Source organism: Uloborus diversus, chromosome 4, assembly GCF_026930045.1.
Source record: "Uloborus diversus isolate 005 chromosome 4, Udiv.v.3.1, whole genome shotgun sequence".
NCBI classification, from domain to species: Eukaryota; Metazoa; Arthropoda; class Arachnida; order Araneae; family Uloboridae; genus Uloborus; species Uloborus diversus.
The window spans coordinates 102,332,705-102,354,760 of record NC_072734.1 but is presented as its reverse complement, the minus strand read 5'-3'; the positions used below and the strand labels follow the sequence as shown (position 1 = coordinate 102,354,760).

At 33.6% G+C, this 22,056-nt stretch overlaps 1 protein-coding gene across 1 annotated transcript in view; it reads left to right on the top strand.

Moving 5' to 3' along the window:
* LOC129220737 (ankycorbin-like) overlaps nucleotides 1-22,056 on the top strand; it is an 88,607-nt gene that overhangs the window by 14,600 nt on the left and 51,951 nt on the right. The window contains exons 4-5 of the mRNA XM_054855167.1: nucleotides 6,137-6,211; nucleotides 10,410-10,608. Of these exons, the coding sequence (XP_054711142.1) occupies nucleotides 6,137-6,211; nucleotides 10,410-10,608 (274 nt within the window). The remainder of the gene's footprint in view (nucleotides 1-6,136; nucleotides 6,212-10,409; nucleotides 10,609-22,056) is intronic.

The following is a 22,056-nucleotide window of genomic DNA, read 5'->3' as shown; positions in this document are numbered from 1 at the left end:
ATGCATTAATTTAAAGCTGCAACTTTTTACACTGCATACATGTAATGTTCCTTATCTATCTTCTATATATATAAAAATGAATGTTTGTCTGTATGTCATCCATGAACTCAAAAACTACCCGGCAGATTTGGCTGAAACTTTCACCGTTTGTTATTTTTGGTACTGGGAATGTTTATAGACCAGTTCGAAAAAAATCCGATCGATAGTTCCTTTTTTATTCCAATTTAAGTCACAATCCATTGGATAAATACGAATAAAATTATCGGCTGCAGAAATTAGTTCGCGTGAAAGATCTCATTGATAAGAAGTTAGCTGTTGCCATTTTTCTTGAGTTTCAACAAATAAATTCTTTCTTTATTGTTTTATGGCTTTTCATACAACGGGGGGATTTAAAACTTTTTCTATTTGATATTTTTAGCGATTGATTGATCTTGCAAACTGCGTGAGTACAAAATTTGAGTATAGTCACGGCTTCACTTGATACCTGGACCGATTATTATGAAAATTGCTATCTATATGTATTTTTCCACGGAGAAAGTGCATAATATGCTCATTGAAGCCACTCGCTACCAGGTGGCACTGCAGAGTAGCAACTTCTGCCCTGTTCAACCGATTGTCATGAAAATCAGTATAATGATGTATTTTTTTGTTGGCGTAGCAACGCGCGTCGGGTACAGCTAGTTTAGTTAATAAATTTCGAACAGCGTTTGACTCTTTATTTAAAATATACTGCTTTGAGGGTATAGTGAGGCAGTGTCATATTTTGCCGTGCAAAGCGCAACAGTCATATGTTCAGCTGAGTTCAAAATATGAAAATGTCATTTAAAGTTTTGCTCCTCCATGTATTTGATTCAGATGCAATTTTTTTCAGAATTTTTGTTAAAATATTTTCTTTTGAAAAATGACCATAAAACTTGTGCTTTGGTGAAATATGTCATGAAAAGAACCACCTGATAAATGTAACTCAATTTTGATTTTTTTTTTAAGTGCAGATACGACTTTTGGGCTTAGCACGGTAGTATTTTGTACCTCCAACATTTCCCACTATAAAGTAAACATTTTAGAATAATGCAATGTGAATATGTTTTAGAACATCGAGATTCAAAATTAAATTATTAATGGAGATTGATTTTAAGGAATGTTGTTTTAATTGTATTTTCAATGGCATTTACGTATGTCCGTAAGTGGCGGTTCAAAAACAATAGACTAGATTATAACTTATTGAAGGTATCCGATGTTTTTTTAAGTTAAAAAAAAATTGATTATGTTTTACGTTCTATCGTCACTATTTTCTTATGCTTCAATGTTTTATTTCAAGTAATATGATTATATTCAATGCATCAAACGTTTATTTAACAAATAATGATCCAACTCCCACATGTGTTTTATCATAATAACTATTTTTTCAATATTTTTGAGTAAAACCTGTTTTAATTTATTTTGTGAAATGTGTGTATCTCAACTTACATTTAACAATAATAATGAGATTTCCTAATGCAACTGACTTTTTAAGTGCTTTCTTATCGTCGTAATGCACATTATGTCCTGTCCCGCTGTGCTTCACGTGTGGCACAGTAGAAGAACTTGAGAGCTCATCGAAATTAATTTTTTTAAGAAGGAGTATACTGAGGAAAAAAATTACAACAGTGAGAGCTTGAAAGTTATACAATCATTTTAGTAGTTCATGTATAAATTCTTTAAAACTGAAATTCAAGAAATTATAACACTGGATAGAAAAATTGTCCCACTTAACCCAACTTTGCCCCTTTCGTCTTTACGTGATTTTAACTTGAGAAATATGATGTTTACATTAAATGGGCTACAAAAGGACAACGGGGAACGAAAAAATACTATGTTCAAAAATCGACACTGGTTTGTACTGTAATCTTATCGATGCAGGATTTAACCTGTCCAAAAAAAAAAGATCATCATATTCCCAGAATTTCAGTATTAACAAATGAATTGTTCAAATGCTATCACAGATGAAAACTATTATGCGTGTTTGGCGTGTATAGAAAGTTAACTAAGCTTTGAAAACTTTAGAAGGAATGAACCGATTTCAAAAATACAGACATTAGTTTAAAATTGGTGCTGAAGAGTCTATGTCGGATTTTATCTGTAAATTGCGGTAAGCAATCGATCAATTTCGAGAACTTCAATAGAAACAAATAGTGTGTTAATCTTTAGTAACATGTTTAGGACAGAAAAAGTTTAAAGAAAATATCAATCTGATTATTTTTCTAATAATGTATTTAAATTCTATATAGCAATTTCGTACAGTAGCATAGCTGATGATAATATTTTGTGCTAAGTTGCAGATTAGATTAAAAATTAAAAAAAAATTGTTTTCGATACTGACGCGTCTTAACCGTGAATCATAATTGTCTCCATGGCTTCAAATAGTAAAATATAGGACGCTTCGTTTGAGTTTAACGAATCTAACATGTTTCGAAGGTAAAATAAAAGAAAATACAAATTGAAAAAGTCATATGACTACCAGATTTTCTTTAATGACGACTAAACTTAATCAAACTTGTTCAGTATTTCATCAAAAACATATTGAAAATTTTTAAGGTGCTTAATTTGGGGGAAGGGACAAAATAAACAATAATTTCAAGTCGCTTAAGAAAAAATAAACAGCGCTTTTTTTTTTACATGCTCAAGAAAAAAACAGCATGTTTTTTTACATGCTCAAGCAATAAACAGCAGTTTCTTTTCATGCTCAGGAAAGTAACAGAACTTTTTTACTCGCTCAAGAAATAAACAACACTTTTTACAGACTCAAGAAATAAATTACTTCGACTTAAGATACCTGATTTAACGATTTCTTTAATTTAATAATATATTTCACTGGTCCGGATTTGACTGCATTGAATGTTTATTCTCCTCAATTTAACGATATCCATGATTTAACAATAACTTTTTCCAGTCCCTTGACAACCGTTAGATCAAGGTTGTACTGTAGCTTCTTTTCTACACTCAAGGAATAAGCCGCCCTTTTGTGAAATAATAAACAGCAATTCAGACGCTCAAGTAATAAGCAGTACTTTTCACAAGCTCAAGAAATTAGTAGCCCCTTTGCACACGCTCCAGAAAAAAAACAGCACGTTTTACGCGCTCAAGAAATAAACAGCACTTTTTAAGTGCTCAAGAAATAAACAGAACGTTTTACGAGCACAAGTTATAAACAACATTTTTTACAGGCTCAAGAAATACACAGCACATTTTCTACACAAAAGAGATAATTAGTGCATTTATAGTTACAAAAACTAAGCACGGTTAAAACCCTTTAACAACACCGCGAAATTGCGATTTGTTTTAAATTTATATCAAAAATAATTGATGCATTAACAGAATCTACACTATAATGAAGAGCTCGGAGCAAGAATCTGATATGCCACGTGATGTGAACTTTCAGAAGGCCAATTTCCAACTTATTAAAAATATTTTTAGAATTTTTAAAAGGTGATGTGCAATCTATATTCTGCAATACTAAAACCAGATATGTTTTTCTCCAAATGACATAATTCATTGTCATGTTTATTTCAAGTTTAGTTACGAGAAACAAAAATTTTGATCGATAAGTCACTCCTTGTGGCTTGTCACATTTCTTCCCCGAGTCTTTCAATTGGACAATTTCTCCCTAGATATACTAGAGCAATTTACTAGTCCTCGTCTCATATCATAATTGTCTCGGGAAACGCAAAATAGTAATATGTTATGCAAAAAAAAAAAAAAAAAGCCTTCGATTATAGACATTCCATTAATTGCTTGTGAATCATCCCCAAAAAGGGCTGTGAGCATTGGCAAATACAAGGGGGTCACGGGGTCATGACCGCCCCCCCCCCCCACCGTCGACAGTAGTATCCGCAGTATCCATCCACATTGTGTTTTAACTCTTCTTGCAGAAAAAACGAGTGTGAATGATTGCAATATCTTTTCAATTCATTAGTTATTTTTGAAAGTAAATATTTTGAACTACTAGTGTTTCGTTTCGTTGCTTTTGAAATTAATTTTCAACGTTCATTTTCAATTAGATGCCTTATTCCTGGCCAATTTGGTGCTTTTTATCGAGCTCCAAGCAGTTTCAGAAATTTTTCGTACCGAAAACCATAGGCTCGTTTATGTGGGGTGGCGGTCATTTTTCAGCATGACCCCCTCCCCCTAAAAAATGGTTTTCTGTATCCGACCCTGACTGTGAGAGCTATGTAAGACCGAACCCATTGACTATTTCAGGTCCCTCCCCCCCCCCTTCCTATTTTTTTTCTTAACAGCTACCTTTAAACTTTCTTCACGCGTTCCTATTTTCTTCATAATATACACCATATAGCTATGTTTTTCAAAATGAAGAAACGTGGACTTACTTTTTACTCGAATAAAATACGGTGCGGGAAAAACATGCATCTTAAATACATTCCTTATAGATCTTGATATGACGTAACGTTTGTTTCTTGATCCAGTTAAGCCGACTCATGTGGCATTTTGTTTTCAAAAGAGAAAGAGAGAGACCAAGTAATTCGCAACTCCAGCTCTCGAATACGCTACCTTGCGGTGATTAACAATACATAAACAGGTAAACATTCCATTCCACGTGTTTTCTTTGGGGTAAATTACAGGCTTCAGACAGTTTATGATGTAATGTAATTTCAGAAGAATAGAAAAGAAAGCTTCCCACAAAAATAACTTACTGTAAAACTTACTGTATTCACTAAGCGTCAGAGCAAGTTATAAGTTACGGCACGCGTTTGTTTTACCTTTTTCATCCGCCATTAGACAGTGGCTGCAGCGCCCCCTATAGTTTATTGGAGTTGCGAATACGATTACTATTTGTACTAAAACAGCGTCAAAGAAAACTGGCAGCTAAGCTTCAGATTCGTTGATCGGTGGATGACTATAGTTGGGGCAAACCATTGAGAAGAAATAAAATGGAGAAAGTGAAGACTTTCATTCGTGCAGGAAGGACCCCAAATCACGTGATGGATTTAAAAAGAACGCATTGGAAGAAATTAGATTTCTTTCGCTAGTTTCACGCAAAACGTGTCAACCATTCGTCATTGTTGAATCACGTGACTTGAGCTCCTTGCCCAAAATGATTGAACTTGCTCCTTCCATTTTAATTCCTGCTCTAAGGGGCAAACGTAACCTGACAGCACGGGGAAGGCTACGTGGATCCTAAGCATAGCATTACGATGCTTCCAGGTTAGGTTTGCCCCGACTATAGTCCATAAAATGAGAATGCTTCATTGATTTAGGTTTGAAACAAATGAGGTCAGTAAATGTAATTGTTCTTCACAGAAAGCATTTCCCGATAAACCATTCTTAAGTTTCAGAAATGAGTTATTTTGCTAGATTTTCTCAACTTCTCACAAGAAAGTTTTACGGCGTAGCAAAGATCGATTATAATTGTTTCAAACACTTGAAGCAAACCTAGATCCCAAGTTCTCTTTGAGCGAAAATATAGTGACACATTTCAACAATAGCGGCACATTTAACAAAAGTTGAAAAAAAAATCTCAAAAATTATTAATTATATAAAGTTAATGCTTATTCTTGCCAAAATGTTAGCACAAAGCTAGTTTACATAACTGGTGCGGAGGGGGGGGGGGGAGGAGGTTTGCAAAACATATGATTGTCAATACTGACACATCATAAAAATTTCGCAATTGAGAAGAAAATTTTTCAAACTTTATGCATCTTTAAATGATGCTACAAGAGCAATAGCATAACATCATAAATCTTTTCCCGATATTGTGGTGCTAATGAAGAAATCAGTTATACGTTGACCAGAAGAATCCAATCTCTTAAGAGGTTTTACTATAGTAAAACACTAAATTTATAATATACGCTTTTTTTATTATTTTTCATTTATTTTTTATCTATTTTTTATTTATTTATTTGATTTTATTGTATTTCATATTGATTTATTCATTTTATTGCATTTATTTTTATTTATTTTGCTATGTTTTTTTTACATGTATTTATTTTTACATCATTGTTTTATTTTATTTTAATAAAAAGTAATTTTACCACTGCATTGCGCAAAAATCCTGAATATGTCTACAAGATCGTTAGTATATTTTTAATGAAATTCAATTGACATTTACATGATTTTAAAGTGTTTTTCCTTTTTTTCGCAGGTAGCAGCGAAGCCGTCCTTATTCTTTTCACTGCCGGTGCCAATGTAGCTTCAACGGATAAGGACGGCCTCACGGGTAAGGTTTTAAAGGTTCCAGCTATTTTTCTTCTGCTTCATTTTATGAAAGCTGCGATGAAAATACTGTTACACAGTCCTACCACCGGACATATAGTATAAACAGTCAGCATTAGATGGATCAGCGATTCTCAACCGGTGTTACGGCGGACTGGCTTCGTCATCGGTCCGCTGAAGAATGTTGCCTGTTTTTTTTTTTTTTTTTTTTTGTGGTTTTTACGTTAAAACAAATTTTTTCCCTAAAGAACCAAAACTCTCATCCAAAATCACGGATCGAGTAACGCTCTGACGTCGCCAACAATGAAACTCGCGATAGAAGGGATAAGCTATGTCCGTCCATTCCTACCTTAGTACGAAACCATGGTTATGAATGTTTAGCGTGAGGGCATTATTTCATCGTTGGAGCAACTAAAATTAGGTAATTTCATTTTATAAAAGTAATATCCCTAAAAACTAATAGATGTGTCCATTTCCGCTTGTACACCGGATGATAGCCTTTCCATCTCATCAGTGGTTAGACTGTATGAAATATTCCTATTCCGTATAAAGCCATAACAACATAATTACATAATTTTGTGTTAAAAAACTTAATATATGTTGATCAGTTGGATAAGAGCGCTATTCCCAACCTTCGTATGCAGTAAACAAACGTTTATGCGCTCTCCTGAAAAGTAGTGAAAATGTAACCAATCTCTTTGATGAAAAGGCAATTTGCCCCCGTCATACCATCATGACGGGTTATTTTCTAGACATAGTAATAATATCCTGTGCGACATTTTTATTTTGTATAAGGGGGATTCGTGGTTTATTTTCGTAATTTTCTTATTTCTCACAAATGTTTACTTACTTATTTATGATCTCTACATAGTATAAAATGATGTCTCCAAAAAGCGTCTGTTTGTTTGAGCGCGCAAAACTCGAGAAAAAACCCGGCCGATTTCGCTGAAATTTTCACAGTACCTTTCTTTTAGCACCAGAAAGGTTTGCAGTCCAGTTCGAAAAAAAAAATTAATGAATAGTTCTTTTTTTATTCCAATTTAGGCCCAGTTTTTACATACATTCTCAAATACGGGGGTGAAAAATCACTTGCACATATTAATATTACATATCGTTGGAAAGGGTAGAATTTTCCGCGTTCTAGGCAATTCGTCCCAATGCTCCAACTTTATTACGGCGGGAGTTATTTGCATTCTTAGCTCGAATTTTTTTAGGCTTAGCTGAAATTTAGGCACTATTTTCTTCATTAAATAAATCAATAAACAGTGAAGGAATTGTCCTGCAGTTTTCTTTTTGACACCATTGAAGAAAATGACTTTTTTTTTACTCAAGATCTAACTCGACCGTTGGTCGAAAAACTAAGCTTCTAACTCCAAAGCGAAAAAAGTACAAGACTTTTTAAATCAGTTCGAAAAATCCCATTTCCATTCAAGTTGTTAACCATTTAATTTTCGCGTTTCCATGATTACGCTTTTTGAATCTATTGTGTCTTTCACATTTTAATTTCTTAAATTTATTTTATTTTATGTTTCCATGGTTACGTTTTTTAAATCTATCTTTTCCATTTTAATTTCTGAAAAGCATTTTAATGCTGTCATCATTGTTTGGAAGGGAAATTTTGAGTATAAGTCACTTGACACAATTTTTATTTTCATGGTAGACCGGGCAAAGTCGGGCAACGCAGCTAGTTATTGCAATAAATACATGTCTTTACTTTTACGTTACGCATAAATATTTACGTTTAAATATTTTGTGACAGTTCTTTAATACCAATTGTTATTTCTTTATTTTTGATAGTATATTACTATTTAAAAAAAGAAAAAAAGAAACCCATGATAGTTCGCCAAATTTTTCAAATTTTCAACGTTTCAAGTCTTTTTTTTTTTTTAAATTCTTTTTGCAAAAGAGAAAGGAAAAAACTTTTTCGGTCCGCGAAATTTTTCCAAAAGCTTTTGCCAAGCCGGTGGTTGAAAAAGGTTGAGAAACGCTGTTTGAAACGCTGGCATATTCCAGGCTGCCTAGTTAATATCATGCCCGCTATTAAAAAAAATAATAAGGAGCTGGAAAAAAAAAACTAGATATTGATACCTAGATTGAGACACCGACATTCTAAGTACCTAGTTTGAGACACCGGCATTCTACGTACCTAGTTTGAGACACTGGCATTCTACAGATTAACTATAGTGGAGCTTTGCTAAATTGAACTATCACCTTGACAGTGATTACCTCTTTTTGGAGTAATAGGGTAGGATAATGGGGTCTTTTTCAAAATTTTAAAAGTATCTTTTTCTGAAAGAACATGCTTAAAAACATAGGATCTAACCATTTTTTACATAATTGGTTTAAGTTTAATATTTTAAAAAAATTACTTAAATCGGTATGCTTTCATTGTTTACACTTCTGCCGATGACATCACAAATGATGAAATGCCATTCAGTGTTGCCATTCACAGAACAAAATATTTAATTCGCATCTTTACTCACGTGTATTGGCAACGATATGGTTGACAGCAAGCGTAGAGCGCAATTTTAATTCGCTTCTTGATTATCATAACGTGGAAACGCGATAGAAAGATGCGCCAAAGAGCATCATTTGTGATGTCATCAAAACCACGACTTGTTTGAAAAATCGGACATTTAAAAAAAAATAATTAAAAAATAACTGTTGGGAAAATGAAAATATTTTCTGGGTCCATGGTTTTTTTTTTTTTTTTTTTTTTGCTTATTCTACCAATTTCAGTGACAAAAATTACTATTTTTGACTGAAGGAAACAACCCCATTGGCGCTAAATTGAGTGCGTTATTCTCATGGTTGTTTTGAAAAAGTATTCAACTCAAATCAGTACCAATAACATATTCCTTTTTCACTGAACTCCCTAAAAGATGTAAACAATGTCAAAGTCATAGCTCATCTTATCAGTGCCACACTATATAGGGTAACGGTACCAGTAACAGACAAGGGTCCAGTAACAGACACTCATAAGTTAGGATTTAAATAATAAGAATTTCAGGCGGGTAAAACTGATGTTACTGCGGCCCATGAATACAGTGCAACCATCTAGTGTTATCAGAGGGAATTTCATCAGCCAGTTGGTATTTACAAGGCAGTGGTGGAAGGCTATCAACAGCCACCACGAGGTCAGCTGGTGCTTCGTGTTCATTGGAATTTAAAAATGCTTTAGTTCCACAGAAAAATAACTTTCACACATTTTGAAGAAAAAAAGAGAGTGTTGTCCATTACTAAAATTTCCTCATCCTATCTGTAAAAAGGTGTCATCAGATTTTTCGGTGTCTGTGGGGTGGTCGGACCTTCTTTCGAAATTTAGTAAATAAAAATAGAATTAACTATTTCAAAGGATCCAGAAGCAGCCAAACGTTGGATGAAATGTTGTTGCACGAGAGAAAAATAGTTTAAAATGAACATTAAAAGGCTCAGAAATTGAGTGAACCTGAAAGCGATGTCTTAAGCACGTCTGTTACTGGTGCGTGGTGCCGTTACCCTAGTTCATGCGATGACACAAGGAACTAACATATTTGGGGTCTTGGTGGGGTGTTTCGTGCAAAATTGACACGTCTGTTATCGTGGAATCGCCCATACATGTTATTTACATTGGCATTTAATAGTTCTACAAAGGGAATCCGCCCCTGTTCACTTCGCTTGCTAGACCCCATTTCAGGTTAAGTACCAAAAATTTAAATTTGGAGATAATTCGCACAAATGGCAGCAGAAACTTTTATTTTCTGGAAAGCGATGGTAATGGCAGCTGATGCTGTTACAGAGCATGATTTTGAAAAACTTTTCAAAGAAAGCCTACCTACGGTTTGAACTTTTCACACTTTGGCTTAAAACATTTTAAAGTCCGCTTACATCTCTTTGCTTCTCATTGTCTTATTTCTACATATTCATTCAAAATATCTCACGCTGGAATGTTAAAATGTCAATCGAAACGAAGACGTATGCAAATTTCGTACAAATTAAACGCCTTCTTTACAATGCACAACGCAGACGACGCGACACACAAAACTCTTTAAGTTCCATTTTCTCATCAAGACAAAGCAAAACCACCGGATTCTTCGACCGATTGCATCATGGCAACCGATCCCTTACCAAAATCCACCTTCCCTCACATTTTCTATTGTATGCATATATCTCTTGATTGTCGATCTTGCCTCAGCAGCTAACTTTCGCTTTCTGTTTTTCAGCGCTGCATTGTGCGGCCAGCAGGGGTCACCGGGGCTGCGTGGAGACGCTGGTGACACTGTGCGGTGCAAGGGTCAATGCGGGTGACACGATCGGCTGCTCGCCTTTGTTCTACGCAGCGGCGCAAGGGCACGCGGACACCGTCCAGGTGCTGCTCAAGTACAGCGCCGACCCCAATCTGCAGGACAACAAAGGCAGAACGTAAGCATTTAGCTCTCGCGCTTTCTCACGTCCTCCATCTTAGTCTCAGAAATGGTACTAAGTGCATAAGTGTATCATTTTTTGACTTGCTTATAAATGTAGTTCTTTGGTTGCCACAAGAAGGGGTGCATGGTCTGTCTCTGAAGTGGTACCACAGACTTAAGAGGATCCAGACGGGACACTGTAGCATAATCCTATGCTATTTTTCTCGGAGAAGACTGGTTACGAACATTATGACAAAAAAGCCAACATTTAGGAGAAGATTGGCGTGAAAATTTTGGCGAAAGTCGCGTTTAGGTGTCGTAGAGGCAATACGTCGCCAATACGGAAGCGCTGCTCTTTTCGCTACGCTGTGCCGTCCGGTGTACTCCAATTTCTTCCACACTTCCGGTAGACCCGAGGGACTAGGGGGAGCAAACAATAGCGCTTATCGCAGCCGAAGAGCTCCAGTCATACCTCCTGTTGAGTTTGAGGGGCGAAAGGAGTTTGAAAATACCAAGCTGTTTTTCCTGTTCTTTTCCCATTAAGTCTCACTCTTTTAAAAGTTTCTACTATTGAAAATGAAGTTGGCGAATTCTTGGCGTCTTAAAGAGTTGCCCACTCTTAAGCAGGGGTGTGTGAAAAGAAAAGAGAAAAAGCACGTGTGTCCAGTTTCTACGATTTCAAAATGACGGACGTATCATTCATTCAGTCTGACCTATTTAAGACGAAACTGTTTGAAATTTAAAACATATTTACTTGCTACCTAACCTATTTTTGTTTGAATAAAAAATTTTCGCTTAAAGAGGATTGTGTACCATTATCTGCTCTAAAAGTTTTTGTGTTCGAATTTCAAATAATAGTGAAAAAGAAAAAAGCTTGCTAAAGTGCTTATAAACTAAATCACAGAATGCTCGAAAACCTGCATTATTTAAAAATTTTAAAATGGCCTATTAGTCATGAAATGTTTTTGACAAAACTTTAACTTTATAACATTTAGGAGTTTTAGGGTGGGGCACAGGGTTCCGAACCTCCCCCTCCCGGGAATAATTTAACAATACCATTAACTATTTTTCAATATACTAGGGAGCTCTGCCCCCCGCTCGCTAACGCTGACCAAGCCCCGAAAGTTGCTTAGCAATCTTATTTGATTCTCAACGATTTAAAACGTCAATTATAAAGAAACAGGTTAAAAATGCATTATGAGCTCTCTTTGGAACAAAAAGCATCCCTTCCCCGGGTTTCAAAATAATTTGTACTAATTTGCAGAGCGATAAAGATTAGGAGTAGTGATGTTCCGGATATCCGTATCCGCGGATATCCAAGGGAAAGTAAAGATCCGTATCCGCTACTTTTTGACGGATCTTAAACGGAACTTTTCTATTCTAAAAATTCCTAAATATTTGAATAAAAAACTCTCCGTTTAAATTAGGTTTTATTCCCTTTTTAAATTATAAGGTATCATTTCAGAAGCAAATTTGTACCACCCGTTGCAAAACCGGAGATATTAATAAAAACCGACTTCACGTTTTTTAGAATTATATTAGTAAAAACTTACCCGTACGTTAAAAATATTGGCCTCAAATTGAAAGAACTAAGTTTTTCTTCATTTGATATTTGTTTGGAACTTCCAAGTTATATGCAGTAAAAGCTATAATCTTGTCAAGGAAATTTTAAATGCAATTCAAAGCCTTTATACGCGTGATAGGTAGCTATTTCATAGTCGGTAAGGAGAAAAAGTTCAATGATTTAAAATTTCTATCCGCTGTCAGTTCATATTTGTTAACAATGTGTGTTTTGACCCGCAAAATCCATCTCAATATCGGGTCGGCCCTCTAGGACGTTTTTTTTTTTTTTAATTTTTAGTTTAACATTAGTTTCTGTTATTGATTTGGGGTTTCTGTCATTCTTCATTTTGGTTTTTCTCGGCATTCTTCAAAGAAAAGTGAAACTAAATTCTCTATTAATTGTTTGTAAAGGTTTTCTCGGCTCTGTTATTCTGTCGGTCAGAGTAAGTTGGGTGGAATGGGTCAGTGCTGCATTTATGCTGAAATAAAATGCGAAAAATTATTTCTAGCCTGTCCAGTAGCAGCTTTACACTCTTGCTCCTGTATCCTACATTTACCGAGGAAGCTAGAAATAATTCTTCACATTCTATTTAGGCAGTAATGCAGCGTAGACCCGTTCCTTCCAACTCTCCCTCAATTTTAACGGAGATTCCTTTAAAGAGTAAATCATACTCTTGATTATATTTTCGCCGTAGATGACATTTTTTGAAGAAGCAGTGTTATTATTCTGACGGGAATATCTTCCGTAACAAATTAAGCCCTTGGATAATTGAATTGGGTAAAACAAATTGAGATCCGTATCCGTGGATCTTGACACTAATGATCCGGATCCGCGGATCTACTTTTTTGACGATCCGGCACTTTACTAGTTAGGAGGCTCCTGCGCATTGCAAAACTGCAGTTGTATACGTTTGAAAAATCGCGTTCATAATCATGATCTCTACTAAAATGTTTTGCTCCTTAGCTCGGGGCTTGAATTGAGTTGAGCCTAAGATTTTCCGTTAAAATCACAACCTTAAAATTTGGGATTAAGAAAGAAGAAACAAACGAATCGAAAAGACGTAACTATATGGCAGCGACAAATAAAGCACCAATAAATTGAATGGAAATGAGATTTTTCGAACTTGATAAAAACTACTTGTAACTTTTTCTTCTTTGGAGCTAGAAGCTAAGTTTTTCGACCATAGGTCGAGTTATATCTGGAGTAAAAAAAGCCACTAACTCCAATGGTTTCCAAAAAAAACTGTGCGACAATTCCTTCACTTTTTACTAATAAATTTAATGAAGAATGTAGTGCCTAAATTTTAGTTTAGCCTAAACGAGCTAAAAATAATAACTAGCGCCGTAATTACGTTAGAGCATTGAAACAAATTGCGTAGAACGCGGAACATTCTACCCTTTCCAACGATATATAATATTTATATATACAAAAAAATTAATTACAGAAAAACTAATTAGAATTTTTAAAAACAAAACCGTAGGAGCAAACCACAGGAGCGGGACTCTAAGTAATTTCGTACAAAATTTCAAGGCTATAGGTGTGTAGGTGCTATAGGGTCTCCTTGACGCTGTCCCGCCACAGACTTCCTTTCAAAATTTTCTTTGACCTTTTTTTTTTTTTAATATAAAGGGATTTCTTCATAACAGTATTCACAATTTTAAATTATTTCTTTTAAAACACACATACCTACGCAAGAAACAAATTTCAATAAAATTACGTTGGTTTGCTATGAGAGTAATATTGCAGTCGGCAGAGACTTACGAATTTCGAAGTCAAGGGTAGATAGTTTCACGATTTGTTTATTAATTCTTCATTAATTGTTTAGTAAATTAAAATAAAAAAGATAATTCTTTTTTTAATATATATAACCTCTTTTTTAAGCATTATGACAATGATTCTATGTATTACTGAGCATTTTATGTCAGTTAATAGTTAATCAGCTTAAATTGTTTTTAAAAATATTTTACCACTACATCCGAAATGAGTTAGTACGTAATTTTATGTACTTAAAAGTAGTTTAATTGGCTCTAAGAGATCTTTAAAAACATTTTAAATGGTCCGCGCGGGAATAGACCGGGATCCCGCGCCCTTTTTCGTTATTCATTACTAACAAGCTAATTTTCCGTTAGTAGCTTCATTTTGTCGAGACGCCCAACATTAGCCAGTACAAAAATTTTGTAAGTGGTAGCTAACAGGGGTATTAAAGACATAGTTTGTTCATTTGGCGGTTATCAAATATTTATAACTAACTGGGTTTTTTTTAATAATCCTCATATTAATTATCTAAATTAGCCGAAAAAATATAGTCCTACAAAATGCACGATTTGATCAAAGATGTCCCACTTTTGCAACATGTGCTGTTTACGAAGACATGAAATATAATTACTAACCAGCTGAATTTTTTTTGGTCAGTTAGTTAATATTTATATAATTTAAGACACACATTGTCCTACAAATAGCGTGGTATGCTTTCCTGGTCCGACACTCCAAAGTTGAAGAGTACAAATCCCAAATATAAAAATAATTACTATCAAGTTGAATCTTCGTGAGTAGTTTCGTTTCAATGAGACGCCCAACAGTTTCCTTTGCAAAAATGCTCGATTGTGGCAGGTATATGATATGTTGTATATACGTAATTTAAGAAAGTGCAATGAAGTTTTCACTTTTTATTTCTGTTTTAGTGTGTGGATTGACTAGCAAAATTGCTCAATTTTAAAGACCTGTATCTTTTTTACAAACCAAATACAAAAAACAATATGCATAACATGTATAGTACTTGAATGGAATATTCAATTGGCCAAGAAATTTTATTTTTAATTCCATCCCCTTTAGGTTTACAGGGGTCTAAAAATGTCATTTTTACGATTTTTGAGGGGCTGTAATCTATAAATGGTGCACAAACACACAGCAAGATTTACATATTCTGTTTAGCATGGTTCCAGTGATTAATTTTTGCCGTATTTCATTTTGTGTTTCCGTCCACTACGCGAGTTATCCCCCCTTTGAAATAAGTAAAATTTTTACATTTGACCCTGAACTTTAATCTGTTGCCGTTATTTTAATTATTAACTTACAGCTTCTTAACTCAGCATGTAAGACTATCAATTTATGCACTTCAACATCAAAGCGTTAAATTAACTGTCATAAATAATTCAAATAGATTTCGACCAAAATGCAAAGATCTAAATGTCCCATTTTTGACTACGAAAATCACTTTTGATGACCCCTAAAAAATCAACGGTCCAGTTGAGAGAAAAAATAAAAGTGGTTTTAAATATCTTTCATATCCAGCTTTTAGGGATATGAATTTCAAAAAAATTAAAAATGGTCCAGCGCACCCATCCGTCGAACCTGTATGAATTGACCCATAAAACACAAAGAAAATGCTCTTTTTCTGAATTTTATTTTAGGTTTGGAAATCAAAAACCAATTTTGAGTTTCTTCAAGCAAATAGTAGAAACACAGCTCTATATTCTTGAAAAATTTTAAAGTTGTCTGAATTTTCCCTCATTTGAATTTTTGTGTCTATGTGAAGGGGAAAATAATCATTTTACAAAATGTCACTAAGTTTAAAACTGATTTTGAAGACAAAGGAGTTAAAATACAACTTCAAAAGTAAGGTATTTCTTTTATGATACTTAGTACATTATCGGGTATTAATTTCATCAAAGCTAATGCATTCCTTAAACATTGAGATTAAAAAATAAAATGCTCAATTACGAGAAAATTGAAATATTTTGAGTTTTTGAAATTTGGTTAAAAGTTAACTATAATAACTTTCAAAATTTTACTGACATCAGATTAATTACCCTACTCTATAGATTGTAACAATATATAACTTTTATGTTTTCATTAAATAGTTAATAAGATACAAGCCTTCAAAAATGCAACATTTAGCATTTATGAGAATGCTGTTCAATTTGACCAATTTTCAATCGCATGTAACTATTCAAATAAAAAATTTTAAGCAAAAATATTTTAGATATTTTTATATATGCATAAAAGGAACCTGTATACTAAATTTCATAAAAATCTGTTACCAAGTGGCCACCAGTTTTTTGCGATTTTTGCTCATTTCGTATGGAATGACCCTTATATAGATATTAACTAACTGACCAAAAAAATTCATCTGGTTAGTAATTATATTGCATGTCTTCGTAAATAGTACATGTTGCAAAAGTGGGACATCTTTGATCAAATCGTGCATTTTGTAAGACAATTTTTTTCGGCTAATTCAGATAATTATTATGAGAATTATAAAAAAAAAAAAAACAGTTAGTTATAAATATTTGATAACCACCAAATCAACAAACTATGACCTTAATACCCCTGTTAGTAACCAGTTACAAAATTTTTGTACTGTCTAATGTTGGGCGTCTCGACAAAATGAAGCTACTAACGGAAAATTAGCTTGTTAGTAATGAATAACGAAAAAGGGCGAGGGATCCCGGTCTACAACTTTTTTTAATAAAAAAAGTTCCCATGAAGGGGGCACTTTTTACTTTTCTGGGCCCCTGCCAAAAACTGTCTGTATCCGCCCCTACCTTTTAATTACTGTTTTATTTTATTGTTACTACTAACAATTAAAACGCGGAAGTGCAGTTTAACCGAAGCGCCAAACATCGAAGCATCGGCCCAGTGCTGAACGAAGCTTCGGCTGCTTCTTTTCTTTAATTTTTAGCCATGAATACTTGAATTCATAATAAATGCATGCAATATGATACTGTACTACAGATATTTTAATATGTATAGTGTCACAAAACATTTCCTGCTTACTGTTTTATTTTTAAACTAATTTCACTAATTGAAGTACCTTAGATCATTAACGTAACATAACATAATCTTAACATTATACTTAATTTGAAATTTTTGAAGTCAAATTAAAATTGTTCTAGTTATGTACATGTATTTTTTCTTACTTTACTTATCTTTCAGAAAAAATTCTTTTAGTAAGAGAGTTAACGCATTTGTTTGGAATATCGTCGATCCCGCTTAATCGAATATCGTCGATTCCAAGAAATATTATTCGATAAAGCGGGTTATTTGAATATGCGAGAAAATTTTATTCACCTTTCTAATTTGACAACATTTGTCACATAATACTAATAATAAATAGATCGCTGCATAAAGAAATGTTATTGCTAAAATGTTTTTTAAATAAGCTAAATTTAACAGCAAAATAGTTCAACAATTAGTACAATACATTACAAGTACGTATGGAAATTATAAAAAGTAACCTACAGCTTGAGTTATGAAATCTTTGTTTTGGCACCTTTTTTCAGAACGTTATTTTTTGAAAAATTCCATAAATTGCTTGTACTCAAGATCTTTTTGGGAACACTTTTCCGACTCTCTTTTTTCCCTTCTCGTCTACCGCATCTTACATTTAACATTTATCAATTCCTCATCATCGCCTAAAGTGCGTATATTTATTTGCGTTATTTAATTTCATTATCGACTGCTTTTTTTTTGTAATGACAAAGACAAAAGAAATTTTTAAATTTCTTTCACTGTTCTTTTAAAAACATTGAAAACGTGGTCATGGAATATGGATGTTGTTTTTCACGCCTTCAACGACAATCATTGTTCTTGCTTAATTTCTTTCTAATTTATTCAAGATTTTTCCCCCACAAAATTATTTGCTAAAGCTGATTAATATTATTCGATTATCCGGGGAAGTTGTTGCATTAAGCGAGGATATTTAACATTGCGTCTACGTGGAAATATTCGGTTCCAGGGGATTTTGTTCGTAAACGCGGGGTATTTGCATGTCCGCTACCCGATTAAGCGGAGCTGACGTATTTATTTTGAAAAAAAAAAAAAATCACAAATAACTATTTTCTTTAAAGTGATAAAACGTGGATGCGCAAAGAATAGTCTCTTTCTTCATATTTTGCTTTATAAAATATAAATAATAAAAATTCATTTTCAATTAACTTTTTTTTTGCTTAATTCGTAGGATGTTTTATAATCCAGGACTATTATAAATAATCTTGAACAATCTCTACGGGAAAATATTTTATGGAAGAAGCCGAAAACAGTTACCCCCCCCCCCCCCCCCCCCCCATTTTTTTACTTAAATGAAAAAAGTTCTCTTGAGACTCTTTTTAAAATGTTTCAAAAGATTTCACTTCTCATGATTCGGCCAGGACGATGCTGTGGTGAAACAGCCGAAACTTCGTACCATGTCTATTTATAGTAATAATTATTTTTCATTGTTTTTGCCAACCGGAATTAGTATGCGAGCATTATGACAGTATACTAAGAAATCTAAATCTTAGCGTCTAATTCTAAAAAGTACGCTAAGAAATCGTCTTAAAGTTCTGTATCGGAAAATAATTTTAGCTAGAAAGATTATTGAAAGTTAGGAAAAAGGATCACATGAAAGCACCCTATTATTTACGGCTAGCTTCACACTTACAAGGCTTTCCAAGAATTTTCGGGAGAACCGGACGCTCTTTCGAAAGGAATGCAACAATTTGGCGTGTTATCTTTCCCTTGGCGAATGCTTTCCGCGGGGATTTACAATTGTTTTCGTGACCAGTAATGGCGGACATACGGATTTGTATTGAACCTGCTTTTTAAGTTTCTTTACTTGCACAAAGGAAGTTCCAGACAATAGTTACTTTGACAGGTCACCTGTCATCCTTATCAGCAAGGGGAAGAATTTGGATGTAGCCGTGCCCAGAGCCATAGAAGAACAAGGGCTGGGTCTTAGCGCCGCGAAAGTAGGAACGAGGGGAAAAGTGCCAGTGACGTCACCGGGTACACTCGATCTGGGACATTTGTATAGTGCTTGCTTGCGTAATTCTTCACTCTCTTTTCCGATTTTTATGTTTAAAAATTTCTTGGGTTAAGCTTCAAAAAAAAAAAAAAAAAGAAATACAAGGGTAAATGTTTTGAGTCCCATCGACAAGTTAATAAGCGATACTAAAAACAAAAACATAATTAAAATCTACAATACAAATTTTTAGTTTCTCTTGTGTAGTTTTGGATATTCTTTATCCAATATGCGTGTTTTAAAGGCGTAGAAAGCGGAAATTTCTCACAATAAAATTGAGCTTGTAAAGAAATGAAAATAATTTACTGTGCTTGTCAAGTTTCCTCTTGTGTGTACATAATTTTGTCAGTTTATACTTTAAAAAATAATTATAATACTGTTTTTTCCAACTTGTCTCAAAGAAAATGAAAGAGATAAGATAGATATAAGGAATAACTAAAACAAGTTGGAATTTCGTGATACCCTATTTGAATCTAAATACTGCCGATGTTTTTTAGAGGAAGTTTTTTTTACGAAGTAACTATAACTCTGACCAAGAATCTTAACAAATGTTGTTTTTGAAAACTGAAGTAGAACCTCATTAACCTGGACTGTAGAGGATCCATGTCATCTAGATTGTTTAAAACGAATTAAGCAAAATAACCTATAAATTGAACCAATGTTCATAAGTAAAATACTTGAACACAGTAAAAATTGTATTTTGAATTCAAGAGAATGAAATATAAAGTTGCATTAGAAAAAGGTAAAAAAATAAAAATACAGCCTTACAAAAATACGTTATTACGCTAACACGTTCTTTATTTATAAAGCGAAGTTTAGATTAATAGGTGTTTACTGAAATTGTTAATCAGCATTTTAATCATTTCAATTTAAAAATAACATATTGAAATTTAGCAACGTAAACCAAATTTAAATCTTCAATGATTATCACCAAATTTATAAAGCTAACTTTTTTGTAGACTGAAAAATTTCTTCACGTCTGAATTCTACAAATCATTACATTACAGTAATAAATGAAATCTTTCCGAATATTCTACAAAAAAAATTTCTGTGATAAAAACCATTAAAAAAAATATTTTTGCCGGCTTACCTTTTGCCCTCAGAAAGTTTTTCATTCAAATATTGAATTCTTCCAAATGTTCTTACTCGAAAAAAAAGTTCAGTAGCATTTTTATATGGGTCAGGAAATTGGTCTTTCAATACAGAAGAACAATTAAATGGCCTAGCTTTTGTACAATCATAAAAACTCTAATGTATCTGATTTGGAAGCTTTAAGTGATCACAAAAAAAAAAAGCTCCTATACAAAAATAGATATACGATTGAGATAATCAAGATATAGTGCTCATTTTCCATCTCCCCTCTCCCATCTTTAAGTCATTGTCGCATCAATACGAATTATTAATTATTTTAAGCATGGGGATACAGTGTTCAAGAAATTAAGTTAAATCTATTGAATAATATTTACAAAGAAATTTCATGCATTGCATCTAAATGCATTGTAATTTTACGGTTAAAGGAAATTTATTACGGTCTCGCAGTGCCATTACTAAGCTAATTAAATATCATTATATATAATATTAAGTTGCATTGTGACAGGGTTGAACCAAATCCTACATTAAAAAATAACTTCGTACACCACATTTTATGAAATTTGTCTTGCTCTTTACTTTAAAATTCTTCCCCCAATTATTTATTGAAGCAGCTTCAAAGTTAGTATTCCATTAAAAAAAGCATTTCAAAACAGAAAGGAAGGTTGTATTCTAATTTTTTGGATGTGTTTTTTGAGCTCTTTGAAAATCTTGAGGGAAAGCTTAAGTTTCCAGAACTTTTTCAGTAACTAGGCCATCAGCACGTGAAGGCGTTTTCAATACTTTCAAATATAATTACACACAAATATTTTCGATTCTAAAAAATGTGACTTTTATGTCTACTTTAGCATAACATGAAGGAAATATAACCTGCCAACAGATTTAGCGCAGGGGCAGGCGCTTATTTCTGAAGAAACCCTAGTCAAATGTTATGAGACATTTCCAAATTAAAATTAAACCTTGAAAACAATATTCATATCCTTATTCATGAGTGATTTTTAGCCTTGTCTGGGAGTGACCTCGGCCCCTTCAACTGCCTCTTAAACAACCCTTATACAGAGTAAAAATTCTTAAATTGTATTTTAGCTAAGGCATACTACAGTTCTTTCGGTATACGCTGTGGATATTGTCCCGCGGAGTGTACCCGATGACGTCAAAAACGAGTTTTCTCCTCTCGCTGTCCACTTCGCGGCGGATGAAAAGATCAAAGGAACGAGCTAGCCCTTGTTCTTCTATGGCTCTGAGCCGTGCCGTCCGCGTCTTTGGAGGTGGTGAAAGTAATTAAGCCTCAAGCCGTTTTTCGGAGGGAGGGTCGCCAGCGGGGTGTCGTCAAGCACAAGAGAGTAGCTGTTTGTAAAATAAGATTCCGAAAATATCTACTGTCTCATCTGTTCGCGAATGTGAAAAAGCTATAAACTAAAAGTCTTAGATGCTTAAGAATATTAATTATTGAAATAAAAACAGCGAATTCGGTTGCTATAATTTGCTATTAGTGCGTTATTTTTATTACAATATGCTGCTTAAAGTTGGAAAAGCTGCAACTAATTTAACGCATTTCAAGTTTGACTTACAATGAGATTTTATCACAGATTGACATTATCATAAACTTATTACTTTTTTTATTCTGAACAACAGGGGTGCCCACCGGGGGTTTGGGGGGGGGGGGGGAATTATGGCGCGAATTCCGCCATGAAAAAAAAATTTCGGGGGGGGGAGGGGGAGATTCCTAAATTTATTTCTTCAAATAGATAAATTAAAAAAAATCCTGATTTTTTTTAATTTGAAATATTTACTTTTATTTTATTCTGTTTACATTTTATTTCATTTATTTAATCAGTTTGTGTGTGTATGTGGTCTGTCATTGTAACAGAACTTTTCTAGTAAAATAATAATAATAATAACTATTAAAAATAAATAAATAAATAAAAAACATTAATAAATAAATAAATAAATAAACTAAAAGAAAAACGTTTAAAAATAAAAAAAAAAACGGAAAGTGGGTTGGGAAATTTTGATAAATTTCGGAAATT